This window comes from Petromyzon marinus, chromosome 51 (genome assembly GCF_048934315.1).
Source record: "Petromyzon marinus isolate PM22_M1 ecotype Great Lakes invasive population chromosome 51, UKy_Petmar_22M1.pri1.0, whole genome shotgun sequence".
In the NCBI taxonomy this organism is placed as follows: domain Eukaryota; kingdom Metazoa; phylum Chordata; class Hyperoartia; order Petromyzontiformes; family Petromyzontidae; genus Petromyzon; species Petromyzon marinus.
This window is the reverse complement of record NC_133717.1, coordinates 13,638,105-13,657,262: the sequence shown is the minus strand read 5'-3', so window position 1 is coordinate 13,657,262 and position 19,158 is coordinate 13,638,105. Positions and strand designations below refer to the sequence as shown.

The 19,158-nt window shown below is 49.8% G+C and overlaps 2 protein-coding genes across 7 annotated transcripts in view; both read right to left on the bottom strand.

Annotated features, from left to right (window-relative positions):
* Window positions 1–3,311, bottom strand: part of LOC116953412 (uncharacterized) — a 58,942-nt gene extending 55,631 nt beyond the window's left edge. For 2 of the 5 annotated variants that reach the window (XM_032973598.2, XM_032973599.2), the window contains exon 1: window positions 1,827–3,300. In XM_032973598.2, the coding sequence (XP_032829489.2) occupies window positions 1,827–1,830 (4 nt within the window). In that variant the 5' untranslated portion in view covers window positions 1,831–3,300. Of the gene's footprint in view, window positions 1–1,826 lie in introns of all 5 variants that reach the window. The other 3 variants (XM_076075001.1, XM_032973597.2, XM_032973596.2) reach the window with 3 other exon arrangements.
* Window positions 3,312–9,288: 5,977 nt separating this feature from the next.
* LOC116953439 (mitogen-activated protein kinase kinase kinase 15-like) overlaps window positions 9,289–19,158 on the bottom strand; it is a 59,997-nt gene continuing 50,127 nt past the window's right edge. For both annotated transcript variants that reach the window (XM_032973658.2, XM_032973657.2), the window contains exons 23-28: window positions 18,969–19,074; window positions 17,381–17,735; window positions 16,517–16,629; window positions 15,665–15,777; window positions 14,958–15,034; window positions 9,289–13,721 (exon numbers count right to left, since the gene is read on the bottom strand). In XM_032973658.2, coding sequence (XP_032829549.2) covers window positions 13,655–13,721; window positions 14,958–15,034; window positions 15,665–15,777; window positions 16,517–16,629; window positions 17,381–17,735; window positions 18,969–19,074 — 831 coding nt within the window. In that variant the 3' untranslated portion in view covers window positions 9,289–13,654. The remainder of the gene's footprint in view (window positions 13,722–14,957; window positions 15,035–15,664; window positions 15,778–16,516; window positions 16,630–17,380; window positions 17,736–18,968; window positions 19,075–19,158) is intronic.

Below are 19,158 nucleotides of genomic sequence, written 5' to 3'. Positions count from 1 at the left end.
GCGCTAACCGCTCCACCACCGCTCCCCGCAGACACAAAGATCCCCCGTGTGGACTTAACATGCTGTAGGGGCAAGTGCTGTTAGCGAGCACGCACACACACACATACCCTTACCTACATACGAACACACACCCCTTCTCATGCGTACATTTGTTAATAAAAATGCAAATGCAGTAGTGAAAAGGCACACGCCCATTGAAAGAGACAAAACAAATATGCATCCATGAACAAAGGGGGTTGTTTGAGACTACAGTGCGGAGCAACCCCTGTAATGCACTGTATGTGTTTTAACATCACAATGAACCTAATATGCACAGACGTGCAATAACACGCGTGGCCCACAAGTACAGAGACACGTGCATACACTTGCACACACAAATACGTACATGCACACTTTCACACGCATGAAAGACACACGTACACACACACACATTGATGTGCACACCATATAGTGTTGTACATCACCTATTCAAACGCGATACACACACTAACACACACACAAGACACAGACTAACGCACACAAGACACACTAACACAAACAAGACACACTAAACACACACACTAACACACAAGACACACTAACAAGACACACTAACACACAAACAAGACACACTAACACACAAGACACACTAACACACAAACAAGACACTAACACACAAACAAGACACACTAACACACAGACAAGACACACTAACACACACATCAACCAAATGCACTGCAGTTACAGTGAAGATTATTTGTTGATGATGGCGCTGCTGCTGCTGCATTGGCAGTGATGCAAAAGCACAAATAACAATTAAACTCAACACATTGGCCAATAAACACCGTCATTATGTTCTCTGAAAAAGGGCTATCCCCCAAAACGTCGCCTATTACGTTTATTTTCCCCCTTTAGGGCCACGGTGTTGATATTACAACAGAGATTACAGTACATATATACTGCATGTATTTGACACCGTGTTTTAGACATTGCAGATACATAAATGTGCGTGTTATGCGATTGTGCATGCTATCGTAGAGAGTATGTGGGAAATAGACAGTACACAATTACATTTATATACTGTACCTCAATTTGTTGTGTCATTACTGTTTCACGCAAAGACAATGCATGCACTATAAGCTTGATCTAAGTCTAATGAAGGGCCTTTGCCCGAAACGTCGCCTATTATATGTATATTTGTATTGTTATGTTAAGGCCACACACGAGTGTTGATATTATTGACGTGTCTAACGATTGTTACAGTATAATTCGGTATAAATATCACACTTCGTGGACGGACGTGGCTTTCAAATCGTATGTTTTGATATCCACGTTCACAAATAACAAACGCGTTCGACCATTTGTGGATATTTTCCTGCCGTGTGAAGATTTTGTTACGGTACTGTACACGTATCATGGTTTAATACACGATACGTGCAATGTCTACGATATGAATACTAAATATCGGCATATTTTATTTGTGCCAACTGAGCGACGTTCTCGATTATTATAATCCGTGCGTTTAAATCAGCTAATACACGGCTCCATTTTACATAATCGCATCTTCATCATTGTCAACGTTACGAAATAAAACACTTTATAATAAGGCAAATACGCCGTGGGCTCATGTAAATAAATCCTCTACCACGGCATTGTTGGTGTGGGGCGACCATCATAGCGAGCCACGCACGATTTTTACAATTCACAATTGTTAACTCATTCTTACCGCCACGGTATTGCCTTCACGTTATTATCTTTTATTGTATGATTAAATAAAAAAAACTAAATAATACACGTCGTTGCAGTGTTTACACACACACAATCTCACACACACGCGCTCCACTCACCCATTGCTTCCAGGCGTGGTGAGCAAGACGTCTTGTGACTGGATTCGTGTCTCTAAATAATCTCTCCTCTCTCTCTCTCTCCCTTTCCCTGGACTGGCTAGGTAAATAAAATACCGACTGAATAATGTGACTGCCTGAATGCCTGAGTAGCCGACTGAAACACTGCCTACTTCACCAGCTTGCTGACGAGATAACCGGCGTGGCTGGCTGCCTGAATGAATGAATGGCTTGGCAGGCTGACTGGCTAAGATAACTGACTGGCTAAGATGACTGGCTAAGATAACTGGCTGGCTAAGATAATTGACTAGCTAGTTCACCAGCTTGCTGACTGGCTAAGATAACTGGCTGGCTAAGATAACTGGCTGGCTAAGATAATTGACTGGCTAAGATAACTGACTGGCTAATATAACTGACTGGATAAGATAAATGGCTCGCTAAGATAACTGGCTAGCTAAGATAACTAACTGGCTAAGATAACTGACTAGTTCACCAGCTTGCTGACTGGCTAAGATAACTGACTGGCTAAGATAACTGGCTGGCTAAGATAATTGACTGGCTAAGATAAATGGCTAGTTCACCAGCTGCCTAACTACAGCTGACTTGATCAGCTGGCCGAATTCACGGACCGGGGGAAAACAAAACAAAAATGTGAATGGCCAAGACGACTGACTCGGCTATCCCAACGAGCCGACCACCTGGACTGGCTCACCCGACTACCTGGACTGGCTCACCCGACTATCTGGACTGGCTCACCCGACTATCTGGACTGGCTCACCCGACTACCTGGACTGGCTCACCTGACTATCTGGACTGGCTCACCCGACTACCTGGACTGGCTCACCCGACTACCTGGACTGGCTCACCCGATTATCTGGACTGGCTCACCCGACTACCTGGACTGGCTCACCCGACTACCTGGACTGGCTCACCCGACTATCTGGACTGGCTCACCCGACTACCTGGACTGGCTCACCCGACTACCTGGACTGGCTCACCTGACTATCTGGACTGGCTCACCCGACTACCTGGACTGGCTCACCCGACTATCTGGACTGGCTCACCCGACTATCTGGACTGGCTCACCCGACTATCTGGACTGGCTCACCTGACTACATGGACTGGCTCACCCGACTACCTGGACTGGCTCACCCGATCACCTGGACTGGCTCACCCGACCACCTGGACTGGCTCACCCGACTACCTGGACTGGCTCACCCGACCACCTGGACTGGCTCACCCGACTACCTGGACTGGCTCACCCGACTACCTGGACTGGCTCACCCGACTACCTGGACTGGCTCACCCGACTACCTGGACTGGCTCACCCGACTATCTGGACTGGCTCACCTGACCGACCAGCGGTGTGTTGTGGTTGTGGCCGGGCTTTATTGGCTCCGTGCGGTAATGTTGATCAGAACAACAACTAAAAAGACGCTTGCAACACCCACGTTCAATGCGGAGCCAATGACATCATCCTCCCAATGCTTGTTGCACTTGAAAAGGGTGGTGGTGGGTGGGGGGAAGAGGGAGATAGAGATAAAGGCAAAGATCCCCCGTGTAGCCTGCCACAGGCTGTAGGGGCAAGGGCAGTTCGCGAGCATCTTTATTCAAAGACAGCCAAGAGGGCAAAGCACGCCCGGACGCCTTTGTCTCCCCCGTGTGGCGATGTGTTTGTTTTGTTTGACACACCGCACCGAGCTGTACTCATTCGAGGCCGAGTTGACTTAGGGGAGGCCCCGGGACCGGTTCAGATAATCACCGGGAGTCTAACCGATGCGCCACCGCTCCCCCACCCCTGACACTGCATGTGACAACATAAACACAACATACTACACACGTGTACATGTAGCCACAGTCACACCGCTACACAATAATAATAATAGACAACACTGTGTCAAGTTGCGTGCACGCAAATTGTCAATTTATGTCTGCAAGTAATTCGCTTGTGGAATTGTATTATTATAAATAAAAAATTGTACCTGCAAAAAATCCCAGAGTAAATATGTCCAATGATGTATCGTCTCCTGGGAACGACGGTAGGATGATCTACGTGAGTGCCTGGCCGGATGAATGGGTAAGAGGTAAGGCAGATAGGTAAGGCAGATAGGTGTGTAAGCCAATAAACGTGGAACGTTGGAGTAACGTTGGCCCAACGTTTGTCCAACGGTTCCAACCGCTTGCCAAACGTAGCATCAACGTTGCATGTTTAGTAAGTAGGTTGGGAAGGTAAGTAGGAAGGCATGCAAATTGGTAGGTAAGCAGATGAGAAGTAAACTAAAAACTAAAACTATTTTTTTATTTTACCAGGTCAGGTCCCACTGAGTTACGTAGCTCTTTTTTTCAGAAGCGACCTGGCCACAGGCGATGGCTCATCACGTGGCTTATCATCATCACGTGGAGATTTATAGCGGCCAAATACTCTAAACTCGTGTTTCTAAGTCGCCAGGTGTACAGGACCTCCTGTACACCAGGCGAGGTAGTTAACATCTCCTAGTCACCGTGATGATGATGATGATGAGAGACACGTAAACTCCAAATATACAGCAGGCGTCAGGGTCTAATCCACGACCTCCTGTATACCAAGCGAGGTTGTTAACATCTCCTAGTCACCGTGATGATGATGATGAGAGAGAGACACGTAAACTCCAAATATACAGCAGCAGGCGTTAGGGTCTAATCCACGACCTCCTGTATAGCAGGCGAGGTAGTTAACATCTCCTACCCACCGTGGCACCCTAAGTATGGGATTATTGAACGGCAAGACAAGGATTGCACCTGGCAAGCGAGGTGGGAGTGCAGTTCGCGTGCCCTCGAGTCACATTCGGAAGGTCGACAAATCTCATCACCTCTGCTGGTGGGGATGGGTCGATAAAACGAGCACTGCTTTGCGGGAAGTCAATAGAATCTCAATACCCTTCCTGCATGGACTGAGCCCTGTGTTTTAAGAATGCCTAAATTTCAACAGCACGATCAGGCCCACCCATGTACATGCAAAATACAAGCGACCAGCAACGAACAGCACTCGCACAGAGATAAAACTCACCTTCCAGACTTCACGAGTTGCTGTATTGTTACCTGTATAATAGGATATATTCTACAATGATATTCTATACACAAATGCACAGAATTTCTTCCAATTAACCTCATCCCTATTACGACAGAAGAGAGAGAGAGAGATTGACTGGGTTCACAGTGCCAGTTGCCGTGCAACGAAACTTTCACTGCGAAACTGCCAGCGTCCTGCGCCCGAATACAACGGGCAACGCCTCGCTTAACGCGGTAGTAGATACGTTCCTGAAAAGTGCCGTGTTATAACAAAAGCGTTCCGTGTTATAACGGGAGCGTTCAGTGTTATAACGGGAGTGTTCTGTGTTATAACAGGAGCGTTCCGTGTTGTAACGGGAGCGTTCAGTGTTATAACGAGCGCGTTCAGTGTTATAACAGGAGTGTTCCGTGTTATAATGGGAGCGTTCAGTGTTATAATGGGAGTGTTCCGTGTTATAAAGGGCGCGTTTCGTGTTATAAAGGGCGCGTTCCGTGTTATAACGAGCGCGTTCCGTGTTATAATGGGAGCGTTCCGTGTATAACGGGAGCGTTCTGTGTTATAACGGAAGCGTTCCGTGTTATAACGGGAGGGTTCCGTGTTATAAAAGGCGCGTTCCGTGTTATAACGGGAGCGTTCCGTGTTATAATGGGAGCGTTCCGTGTTGTAACGGGAGCGTTTCGTGTTATAAAAGGCGCGTTCCGTGTTATAATGGGAGCGTTCCGTGTTATAACGGGAGTGTTCCGTGTTATAACGGGAGTGTTCCGTGTTATAACAGGAGTGTCCCGTGTTATCACGGGAGCGTTCCGTGTTATAACGGGAGGCTTCCGTGTTATAACGGGCGTGTCCCGTGTTATAACGGGCATGTCCCGTGTTAAAACAGGAGTGTTCCGTGTTATAACAGGATAGTCCCGTGTTATAACAGGAGTGTTCCGTGTTATAACGGGAGAGTTCCGTGTTATAATGGGAGGGTTCCGCGTTGTTTGCCAAAACTACAACTCAGATGCCGAGAGCGAGTGACCTTCACGTGTGAAATTCTGTCTGCAGCCACGTGGGAGTTGGAGAAAAGTCTCCTGCCACGCTTTGCACTGCCGTCTGAATAATTTATGATCCACTCCGACACTGTAAGATTGAACGAAGCAAGCTGGGCAACACGAGATGTTAAGCGAGTATGTTGGGGTGAGTGAGTGGGGGGGGGGCCGTGAGGATTTTTTTTCACGTGCGTACAAATTTAAATGCTTACACGTTTAAAAATATAAACATTTGCCGGTTACACATTTACGACAAAAATACAATAGGTTTTCAAACAACACACACACACAAGCGATGCGTTAAAAACACGTTTTGTGAAGTTCCATTTAAACCGTCGTCAATAATTTTTATTTAAAGCTTTCGTGACTGCAGGGATTCATATTCTTGGTTCTTTCGGTAAAGTCACTACGTAGAAGGGAAACAATAAAATAAAAAAATGTTGTTTTATATTTTTATTATTTTATTGTTTCCCTTCTACGTAACTTTACCGAAAGAACCAAGAATACGCCGGCAAGAATTGCACTTGGGTCCTCTTTGGGAGGCGACTATCAAAATAAATTGGAGCAAGCGTGACCCACTAACAGCAGCTGCGTTGCAGTGATAGGCAACTGTGGTGGACTGCGTTCATCCGCATTGCGACTCATCATCACGGCAGAGTCTTGCCCCTGTTAACTCGGAGTGTAAATGATGCTGCTGCTGCTACATTCGCAATATAGCCACGGTATACTATATATCTTTCAACACTTTATTATTGTTATGACATTGCACGGTTTTTTTATCCTTTAGTTGTATTCGCGCGATACGGTGTGTGGATCGCGACACGTCGGCTGACAACGGGGAATACAGCGGCATGGGGAGGAGGAACAGGATGTGCACACGTGTGTCCACATCGCCCTCGAGTCTCAAGGGTCTCCTCGAGCTCCTCCACGCCCTTCTGGGGAAAATACCTCTCCTAACACTCAAACCAGCAACGTTGAGCCAACGTTGAGCCAACGTTGGCGACGTGGTTGTAACCGTTGCACCAAGGTCGCCCAAAAACGTTCCATGTTAACTGGGTCCCAAACTCCCAACGCACCCCACACAATCTTGATTTGAAGCTTTCGTGATTGCAGGAATCCATACTCTTCCTCGCCACGCGATTCAGCTGCTGTTCGGTGTCACACGAAACGCGAGCCCGTGGTTTTGTCTCTGCTTTCCCTGCTCCTTGTGTTAGACGCCGACATTCAGCCGCACAGTCTCATCCAGGCTTTGGAAGTCCAGGGAAGCGTGTTGTTGGACTCACGTTGTGTTTCTGGCAGGATGGAGAGTAGTGAACTATTTGTCTTTTGTCAACGTGACGCTTTTTTGCTGATTGGCCGTGTCGGGTGGTGGAGGGTTACGACACATTTATAAATAACGCGATCTAACCCAAAAAACCTTTATTATGAATAATATTGGTCGCGAAAGCCTACGTGTTAAACTGAGGATGGAGATGGTTCAGTTTGTATTTGTGTGCGTCTGGGTGATGTTTCTACCTTTCTTGTACTTTGCACGACTATCGTGTGTTTTTGTACCGTTTGTTGTCGGATTCCTCCAGTATATCCACAATATTCTGAATCTATTTCTATACACAATCAACCGGCGTAAGACCACTTCGTCATCGTGTATACGGTCACAAGTGTTCATGCATCGCTCGGTGAATCTTTATCACGGAGGCAACATAAGTTTAGAAAAGATAATCCTTTACAAACCATTAAAAAAAACATATTCTCCACGACGACACTAATGATTGTACATCGAGTTATGTATTACAATATAATTCCACGCCAAACCAGGGTCCCAAGATCGTGAAGGGTGTCTCCTTGTCGCCCCGTGACATTGTCGAGCTCACCGGCATTGACTGCAGCGACTTTGCTGATGAGACACTGTGCGTTGAAACCAGTCCACCGTTGCTGGTCCTGAATCAATGCTGCTTGAGTTTTGCACCCCCCAGGAGGCCTTGCGGCTGATGTGTGTGTCCGTGTAAGAAATACGTTTGCTGTTTTAGCGTGAAGACAGACACGCGAAGGATACATGTTCCGCTTGTTATGTCACGTCAACGAAACCTCAGTATAACCTCGCGTTGCTATAAAGCGATTAGGAAACCGGGAGAATTGATTTAAGGTTTTGCCAAAAACCTTGAGACAAAAAAAAACAGTGGTAAAAATAGTTGCAAAACCAACGCTAAAAGGTTGTGATTGAAGGTGCCTCCTATTCCTCCCCTCTGCCGCGAAATTTCCACGAATTCCTCACATTAGTTTAACATGTGGTAGGCTTTCGCGACCAATATCATCCATAACAGGTTTTTTGGGTGAGATCATGTAAATGTGTCGATAAACCCGCCACCACCAAATAGTAAGGGTTGTCACGTAAACAGAACACGCCAATTCGTTACTACTACAGCACACCGGTGTGTTGGAGAGCAGATCCACAACAAATTTACAATCCGAGTACAGACGTCCTCACATTAGTTGAACAAATTATTTGGTGACAGAGACTGCGCGTTGGCAGTGGCGCACACGCACGGATAACGAAATCTTCCACCTCTCATTTCTCGGCGTATGCCGTCCGTAGACAGACTCCCCGTCGCTCATCCCGCCTCGGAGTCTGAGACTGTTGCCCGGCACGCTTTCTCACTTGCAGCTCAGCCTGTGTGGAACGCACTCTCCCGTTGCACGTGCATCGTTACATCACCCCCCCCCTCAATATTCAAATCACACTTAAAGCACGTTCTTGTCTGCCGCTGCTCACGGATGTGTGCTAGGGTTTCATGATGTTCGGTGTTGTGGGGTTACTGGTTTGCAAGCGTAACGCGGGTTTAAAATCCACTTATGACCATCGTTCCCTGGACTTTCTCGAGTGTCAGGAGGTTGAGTGCCGAGTGGTTGATGTTGCCGCACTTGGTCCATGCTCTGTCCACCTCCGTGCTCTTTGTCTGCGGTGTTCCCGTACCTCTTGAATGACGGTGCCAGTCCTGTATTTTAAGGTGTCTGTGTGGCGGGTCAAAATGTCACGCGTTTCGAGATGCAGTTTGCATGGATGACGTTCAATAAAATAATTACCGTATTATTAAAATTATAACAATGAGAAACTGCACTACATTCGTCAACGACACTGTGGGCATTTAAAAATAAAAAAACAAAGAGAGGCAACGTTTCGGGCAATGGCCCTTGTCGTGATGTCCAATGAATGGTCAGGGCCATCGCCCGAAACGTCTGGCGATAATATACTTTTTCTTTCCTTTTAAAAGCCACCGGTGTTTGTTGCCGAATGTTCGTCGACTTCCGTGCATCGCAGTCGATGCAATAAAAATGGCGACGCGCTGATATTTGTAAACCGCGAGGAAACAAAGCCACTTAAAACAAAGCGTACGTGATAAACGGCCTTTATTAGGAGTACATTGTCAATAAGTGAACTTTAAAAATATATATTGTATCAAACAAAACGCCGCGTGTTATTACTTCGATATGAATAACAATCGGTACACGTTCAAAACATTCCATGCTGCCGCGCAGAAAAATATACGAAATTTTAAGTTTTAATTTCACAACAAACGCACTCTTCCAGGAGCGGACGATGCTTCGGTCCGAGCCCACTTCATCAGTATGGGTTATAAAACAAAACAGTAGATTTACATTTTAAATAAGGCGTTACACACGTACAACAACAATTGTACAGTGGCGTTCCGATTTGCAACTTTGCGAATTCAGTTAAATAATAGTGAAATCAGTGTTCCAGTTTTTTTGATTGAAATACAATTGTGCACAAACGCACTGCTTTGGGAACACGGAAAACACGCCGTATGTCTATCGACACGCGTTCAGTTGTAGATTGCCGCGAGTGTTTACGGGTGGACGATTAGCACGCAACTCACGATCTGCAGGTCACAAGTTGAAAACCTGGTCACCTCACACCCTCATCGTCCCTCCGGGGTGGATTAAAATGAGCACCGCGTTGCGGGAAGTCATCAACAACAACAAAAACACCCACAGAGCGACCTGACCCCCCTCTGCCATAAGAATGTGGAATTGCCTACCGATGGGCTCTGTCAAGGGCAGCGAAGGAGAGCAGCAAAGCACAAAGCTCCTTTGATCTTCGTGACTTTGATTTCATGCTGGAGTCATCATTCAAGGTGACCGTACGGAAGAGTCGTCAAGTAAAATTTCACAAACTCTGTACGTTGCACATTTCAAAACGGCAAAGGTGCAGCCCTGCAATCGTTTTGCTTGCGCCACTGCTGAAGGAGATGCCTCCAGCGGTGGGGGGGGAGCTCTCGAGAGCCCGCTAGAGGGTTACTTGGCCTACTCTTCCGCGCTGGCCGGCGCGTCTTGGCAGAGGTAGGAATACCAACGCGTTACCCCACACGCAACCAGCCAAGCCACCGCGGCAAACCCGTTCATACCGCCGGGTTGACAGAGCTGATGGTGTCGGATTTGAGAAACTCGCCACCGTCGTTTCAACCGCCGTGCCGGGAGATCGAATCGAACCGGCGACCTCCGGATCGCAAGTCCGGCGCGTCACCTTTGACGCCACGGCAGCGTTGAGCATTCAAATGAAACGTAACACACACACACACGCGTCAATAATAACTTAAGTTTCACAATGAGTTTTCATCACCAGAGAAAATACGACTTTTGGCTCAATTGAAATAAAAGCCTTGTTTACCCACGGATAGACACCACGAGGGAAGGGAGCTATAGCCAAAGGAATCACATTGAACAGAGAAAGAGAAGGGAGCGGACAAGGGACGGAACGGGATAAGGATTAAGTCAAGCGGGAAAAAACGAGTGGACGATGCAAACGAGGAGGTCATGCCATAGAAGAGACGAAAGAGAAATCAATTCTTGAATTGCGACGCTCGAAGTGTAATGCTGGAATAGAGCACGCGGCCGCGTCTTTACAAGTACTGGTAACATCATCGTCATCGCAGATTCGATATCACAACCGTCACCGACATCAACCATTACCACCGTTACTGTAACAATATCATCGTTATCACTACCACCACCAACATAATAATAATCTTCACCATCACCACCTTCATCATCACCACGACCACGACAACAAAAATCTGCATCACTATCACCGTCATCCTCCTAGGGTGTCAAATTTGAATAAACCACCACAATATGATCTTCACCACCATCCCCCATCATCATCATCCCTCTTGGGTGGTAAAATTGAGTACGTAACCAAATACTAAGATCCCCCGCATAGCCTTGTTGGGGCAAGTGCTGTTAGCGAGCACCTATGAAGGCCGGCATGGCACACGAGGGGGTGGGTGGCCAGCGCCACGCCCGACCGCTTTTGTCTCGCCTGTGGCGATGTTTACGCATTGCACCAGGTACTCATTTGAGGCTGAGTCAACCTAGGGGAGGTCCGGGACCTGTTCAGATAATCGTTCCTGGTGAGCGGGAATCGAACTCAGGTTTCCAGGTTCGTAGCGCAGCACGCTAATCGCTAAACTACCGCTCCACAAACCACCACCAGTACCAACATTATTACCACCACCACCACCAGCAGAATCATCAATATCATCATCATCATCCCTCCGGGGTGGTTAAATTGAGTACACCATCACCTCTCAAGGGATGATTACCGTGACTAGCGCGGCTGCACCATTTCAGCATGCAAGCCTAACAGAAGCCCTTGACTGTGTTGTTAAGGTCATTCCGTGTCCCGCGACGGGAATGTGGAATTTCCACCATGGGATTCGATCTGACCCGTTAAGACGAGCGCCCACCGCCCAAAGACGACAGCCACTGGAGCGTGGCACGTCATCGCGACAAAACTCAGTTTAACACGTGGTAGTAGTCGGGCTTTTTACGGACAATATCAAGCATGAGGTTTTTGGGTTGGATCGCGTAAATATAAATGTGTCGTTAAACCCGCCCACCACCCGACATAGACAATTAACAGGGGTTTAATAAGTTAGTAAGTAACCCACTTGGGTTTACTCTCCAACACACCCGGTGTGCTGTACTAGCAACAAATTGACACATTTTGTTCACGTGACAAACCTTACTAATTGGCTGTGTCGGGTGGTGGTGAATTTAACGACGCAACTTTGATGAACAATCTATTATATTCTTGGTTCTTTCGGTAGAAGGGAAACAATAAAATAATAAAAATATAAAACAATAAAATTCTCACGACGTTTCGACTGCAACACAAGCAATCATCATCAGGTGTGAAAACCACAACAAGAAAATTTGAAAATTTGTTGTGGTTTTCACACCTGATGATGATTGCTTGTGTTGCAGTCGAAACGTCGTGAGAATTGTATTGTTTTATATTTTTATTATTTTATTGTTTCCCTTCTATGTGACTTTACCGAAAGAACCAAGAATATGAATCCCTGCAGTCACGAAAGCTTTAAATCAAAAGAACAATCTATTGTTATATAATTACACCTCCCCCCGCCCCCCTCCCCCGCCTGCTCTCCGCACCTGATTGGATCATTGATGACGTGACATTGCTCTATTAAAGACCGCAAACTCGTGGATTGCTTCACTATTCTGGCAAATCGCCCGATGATGCTGGATGCAATTACGAGCGAAACGTCTTACTCGAAATGTAAATGTCGTGGATTTACTCTCCAATACACCGGTGGGCGTTTTGTTTACTTGACAAACCTTACTGGCTGCGTCGCGTGGTGGAGGGTTACGACACATTCATACCTATAGCGATCTAACCCAAAAACGTTCATAATGGACACGTTTAGATTCACGCGCTCTAACCTCTACTATGAAAACAAAAAGCACAGCAACGAGAGCAACCACCATACAAACAGCGATGGCAAAATCCAGCACCACAGGAACCTGTGGGTGCTCATTTTCTCAAACAGTTTTCGTCACCCGGTGGGCCCGTGCGGCAGACGTTACCCACAGAGCACCCCTCCGGTAGTGCAGTACCCACCCGCGAGGAAACCAAACTAAACTATATATTTTTTTAGACAAAGTAAAAGCCCCCCACTGAGCTGCTACGTGGATCTTTATTCCAAAGCGACATTGCCGTCGCGAAGGAGAGCTCAACGGAGTGGCTTATCATCCACGTGGAAATGTATAGCCGCAGCAGCAGTAGCAGCCGAATACTCTCGACGCCGCGATGTTGATTCTTAAATGTGGAAGGGAAAAACCCGGAGAAAAATCCACGCGAAACAATCGCGGATGTGGCCTTGGTCTAAGACGTATTTGCTCGATAAGCCCCCCCCCTCCGCCTGTCGGAGCTAACCAATCGGGTGAGCAGGCGACACATTTGGCACGTGTGATTGGCTGCTTAGTTCCTTGTGTTGCAGGGCACGCACGCACGGACACGTGTAGGCATGGCACGGGAGCGGCGTGACCAGTACTGTACTGAACACCTGACCACGTTTGTCTCTCCCCCCGATAGTGACGTCTACACAGGGCACGAGCGACACAATTAAGGCCGAGTCGGACCCCTGGTGTCTTTCCGTGAGGCCCGCGCATCCGCGGCTTGGTTCTGGCTTGGCACGCCAAACGGCGAGTGGGAAAAAACAAACACCTGTACCACGACGGTCCTCTTCTGGCTCAGGCTTTGATGCGCCCGTGGAAAACGGCGGCTTGTGAGTCCCCAAGAGAGAGAAACAGATGACGATTACTTTAAGAAGTCGTATTTTTTTTTTTACCATTTCAATGGCCTCGAGACGGAGAGGCGTGTCTTAAAGTTTGGCAAGTTACTTGCACAAGACGTTTCGTGATGTGCCATGCGGACTTCACTTGGCGTGCTTGGTCTGTCTGTGCTCCAGGATAGCGGTCCATATTCGGCACAGGGTTCCACCTCTGTAAAGCGGACATAATGGATTACTGGAAGAGATCTAAGAAAAACATGCATTATTATTTTTGTCCCATGGGTATGATGGATGGATACAAACCGAATGAAGAACAGTTTACTCTCAATTATCAGTGGGGGCAGATTGAAGCGACAGCGGATTGAATGTGCTGAACAAATGAAAAGATAAAGCGCGTTCACATCTGTGACGGTTCCACTACGAGCTGCTCCTCACTCATCGAGGGTGAGGCCTCAGGTCCCTCACAAATAATTACAGGGACTCCTCTACTTATGAATGAGTTAGGCTCCAGGTCTGTTCGCAAGTCGATTAGTTCCCAAGTCCAACTTTACTCCTGTCGATTCCAAACATGTTGTGCGGCGTGCACACGAAACATGGGGAATGGCTTTAAAAGTTGTATAATCTCCTGTAGATGAAGATGCCACTGGTTCTTCACGTTCTGCAGATGCAGATACCACCTCCGGCATCTATTGCGCGGCGGTTGAACTTAGGACTCTCGGTCCAAACCGGCAACTGGACATACGGACAGATTTGTTCGTATCTCTAAAAGTTTGTAAGTAGAATGTTCGCGAGTGCAGGACTCCCTGTACTTCGGAAAGTGATGAAACAGATCTTCACCGCCATGCTACGTCAGGAAATGTTTATCTATTATTATATTGTTCGAAGCGAAAGCTTAGTTGTTTTTGCCAAGCTGGCCCATCCCTACTTACTGACCCTACCCACCGATAGCTAATGCTGCTCAGGCATTCACCACCCTTCCGCAACCCCCACCACAAAGACTCAAACCAGCCCAAACCATTGCCCGGAGGAAGAGGTGGGGCCTAACCAGGAAAAGGTGTGGCCTAACCAGGAAGAGGCGTGGCCAAATGAGTTAGGGGTGGGGTCTAAAAAGGAAGGGGTGGCGCCTAAATAGGTTAAACCTCCATGTCGATTCAAGGCAATAGAAGCGTAAAACAAATACGTGCAGCAGGCAGCAGCAATACCTTTAGTGCCACAGACGTTGCCGCAAGCCAACTTGTTAAGATTTAACATCCTTATTTACGTGCTTTTTGCATAATTCTTGCTGTTTGTATGTATGTATGTAGAACTTCTTTTGCACCGTACATAAAACCCTTCAACTGAAAGTCGGCTACTCTACTACGCAAGAGGCAAAGGCGCAGCCCTGCAATTGCCTGTACACGCCAATGCTGGCAGAAAGCACCTTCACACGAGGAATGAGAGAACTTGCCTTAACTGGAGAGCTTTGAGATCCTCTCTGCTCACAAAGCCCAAAATGTCCTGCAGTGAGTAATCTTCCTCTACAAACTGTAAACAACACAGCACACACAAAGCGCACTATGGTTGATGCTGCTGCTGCATTGACGGTGACGCACAAGCACAATTAACATGAATACACAATTGTCGATAACACTGTTGTTGCAAATGCGATTTGTAACTTTGAACCTAACCCATGTATCGATAGTGCAATTTTAATGTGCAATTTCATTGAGATACTGTGTTGTCTTGGTGTGGTCTCGGACTGTTGTTGTTCTCTTGCTGCCTTGCTGGCCTTCATAGATGCTGCTACTCGCGAAAAGCACTTGCCCCAACAGGCTGTTAAGGCTATACGGGGGGTCTTTGTCTGTGTGCGGTAGTGTAGCGGTTAGCGCGCCGCACTTTGAACCCGGTGACCCGAGTTCAATTCCCGCTCACGGACAACACCAGTGACGATCATTTGAACCGGTCCCGGGCCTCACCTAGGTCGACTCAGCCACAAACCAGTACCTGGTGCGGTGTGTAAACATCGCCACTATGGAAAGAAAGACGACCGAGCGTGGTGCTGGCCACCCACCCCCTCGTGTACCATGCCGGCCTTCATAGGCGCTCGCTAACGACACTTGCCCCAACAGTCTGTTAAGGCTGTGTGTGTGTGTGCGGTAAAGCAAGCCTTCTCACCTTATCGATGGCACTTTGGGAGACACCCTGATCCCTGAGCCAGCTGACCAGCTCCGGGTCTTCTGATTGGCCGTAATTGGTCACGTAATAACGTGGCCGCTCGTTTGGGATGTCTGTGGAGGGTAATACAGCGCGAGAGAAAGATCCCCCGTGTAGCCACAATCAACTGTTGGGTGAAGTTGCTGTTAGTCGCGAGTATCGCCGACGAAGGCCGGCACGGCAACACGAGGCGATGCACGAGCAGGGTCGGCTACTCTATTACAAAGAGGCAAAGGTGCAGCCCTGCAATTTCCTGCTCAAGCCAATGCTGGCAGCGAGCGCCTTCCCACTGGAGGAATGAGAGAATTTGCCTTGGCTCCAGAGCTGTCAGATGGAGACGTGTACAGATATACATGTGGTACGGACTTGTCCGCTTATTTATTGTCACGTACGCACGAGGGGGTTGTTAAACTGCGCCATTCTCGTTGCGAGCGTACCGGTTGAAATGCGCGTCGTTTTATCAACCACCGCGCCGGGAGATGGAGTGGAACCGGCGGCCTCGCGATGCGGAGGCCGCCGGTCCCGCTTACCGTTAATCCACTGCTGTGGCAGCTCCCTCCGGTTCTCAATCAAGAAGCAAAACATTTAACTTTTATTCCTAAGAGACATTTACATATACGCACGGCAAAACCGGTAACCGTTGTAACCAATGTTTGTGGTTACCGGCAACCCAAAACAACATGATTTTAACAATAATACAACGCTAACAACGCTAACACACACAAACCACTGCATTCCTGCTCCTTGATCCACCAATCACACCGCACCAGCAATCGGCGCGCGTGATTGGCCGGTCCCAGTAACGCCGCTCACCGATTGGCTTGCTGGTCGTACGGAGCATCTCGATGTCGGTGGACCTCTGCTGGATGGAGAGCTGCAGCAGCGTCTGGTACTCGCGCTCCTTGTCGATGAGCTCCTCCAGCAACCTGCACGCAACCCGGGCATCACGGCCGGGCATCACGACCGGGCATCACGACCGGGCATCACGACCGGGCATCACGACCGGGCATCACGGCCGGGCATCACGACCGGGCATCACGGCCGGGCATCACGACCGGGCATCACGGCCGGGCATCACGGCCGGGCATCACGGCCGGGCATCACGGCCGGGCATCACGGCCGGGCATCACGGCCGGGCATCACGACCGGGCATCACGGCCGGGCATCACGGCCGGGCATCACGACCGGGCATCACGACCGGGCATCGCCGTTCCGCTGCGCCTCACAGACCGGTGTCCCCTCCTCTGCCACCGCGCCCTCTCCTCCTCGCCTCTGCTCTCACACCTCGCCACGGTGGCGGCAGCGCCATTAACCCACCCCTCTGAGCAGCGCCGCGGCCGGTGGAAGCGCCTCCCTCGATCTGCCACCCCCCCCCCCCCCCCCCCCCCAAATATGGGACAGTGGTCGCTACTGCTGCCTGAAATTCCACCTGGAATTCCGCCTGGAATTCCAGCGGCAGCGAGTCACCTTCCACCGTCAAGAAGCGCCTAGCGACAGGCAGAAAAGCGCGCTACTGCTCGGCCGCGTCGCCCGCAGTGCCGAGTATTTCACGTTAATCGATCAGCTTCTTGGTTAACGCGCACACGGTGTTTACCCGGGCGACCACCGTCCAATCAATACAAAAATCAATAACGGGGCGACCATCGTCGAACCCTCGCCGATCGCATCGCTCCTCACCTGCTGTTCTCAATCTTGAGCCGTCCCAGCTGCACACTCAGCACCTGGCTCTGCCGCAAAGCATCGTGGGACAGCGTGGAGCTCAGGGTGCTCACGCCCGAGGTCACGTGACCTTCGTCGGCGGCGGGGGGCGGCAGCAGCAGCTGGATTCCGTGGTGACTGCCGCCGCCCCCCTCGCCGTTCTCGACGCGCCGCCCTCTCCCGACGCCGCCGCCGCCGCGGTCGTCGTCCTCGTCCTCGTCGTCGTCGTCCTCGTCGTCCACCTCTCCGTCGGCGGCGGCGGCGCCGGCGCGGCCGGGCTTGCCGCGGAGTTCCCGCTCGTCCTCGGCCACCGGGCCGAAGTGCGACTGAAGTTCTGACGGCAAAGACGAGAGCGAGGTAAACCGCGCGCACCGAGAACCCGCAGCAGCGAGGGCGGGCCGACTCGGGAGAGACGCTCGCCCGCGATGGCCCCACGCACGCCGGCCGTGCGCCCCTCGCGTCCGCCGTTGGGTCGGGAAAACGGCGTCCGACGTTTCGCTACGCGTGCCGGGAGCGGCGGTGCAGCGGTCAGCGCGCCGCGCTACGGACCCGGCAAACCCGAGATCGATTCCCGCTCACGGCCAACACCGGTGAGTCCCCTAGGTCGACTCGGCCTAAAGCGGGTGCGTAGTACACATCGCCACTGGGGAGGCCGCTGGGCGTGGTGCTGGCCACCCAGCCCCTCGTGTGCCACAGTGCCGGCCGCCATAGGCGCTACTTGTCGCCAACAGCACTTGCCTCTACAGTTTGTAGGGCTACACGGAGGGGGGGAGGGTGGGGGGTTGTTTGTGTGAGCGGGTGGAGCGACGTCACACCTGGTATGAGGGTGGCGATTGTGTGAGCGAGTGGAGCGACGTCACACCTGGTATGAGGGTGGTGTTTGTGTGAGCGAGTGGAGCGACGTCACACCTGGTATGGGGGTGGTGATTGTGTGAGCGAGTGGAGCGACGTCACACCTGGTATGAGGGTGGTGTTTGTGTGAGCGAGTGGAGCGACGTCACACCTGGTATGGGGGCAGTGATTGTGTGAGCGAGTGGAGCGACGTCACACCTGGTATGAGGGTGGTGATTGTGTGAGCGAGTGGAGCGACGTCACACCTGGTATGAGGGTGGTGATTGTGTGAGCGAGTGGAGAGACGTCACACCTGGTATGAGGGTGGTGATTGTGTGAGCGAGTGGAGCGACGTCACACCTGGTATGAGGGTGGTGATTGTGTGAGCGAGTGGAGCGACGTCACACCTGGTATGAGGGTGGTGATTGTGTGAGCGAGTGGAGCGACGTCACACCTGGTATGAGGGTGGTGATTGTGTGAGCGAGTGGAGCGACGTCACACCTGGTACGAGGGTGGTGATTGTGTGAGCGAGTGGAGAGACGTCACACCTGGTATGAGGGTGGTGATTGTGTGAGCGAGTGGAGCGACGTCACACCTGGTATGAGGGTGGTGATTGTGTGAGCGAGTGGAGTGACATCACACCTGGTATGAGGGTGGTGATTGTGTGAGCGAGTGGAGCGACGTCACACCTGGTATGAGGGTGGTGATTGTGTGAGCGAGTGGAGTGACATCACACCTGGTATGAGGGTGGTGATTGCTACTTGTACTGCTCTCCGAATGAGGCTGTCCAGGGCAAACATCCAGTGGGGCTTGATGTTGTGGGTTTTCAGCACGCGGTTTACCTGCAGTGAACAACAATTACAACTTGTAACAACAACAATTACAACTTGTAACAACCACAACAACTTGTAACAACAACAATTACA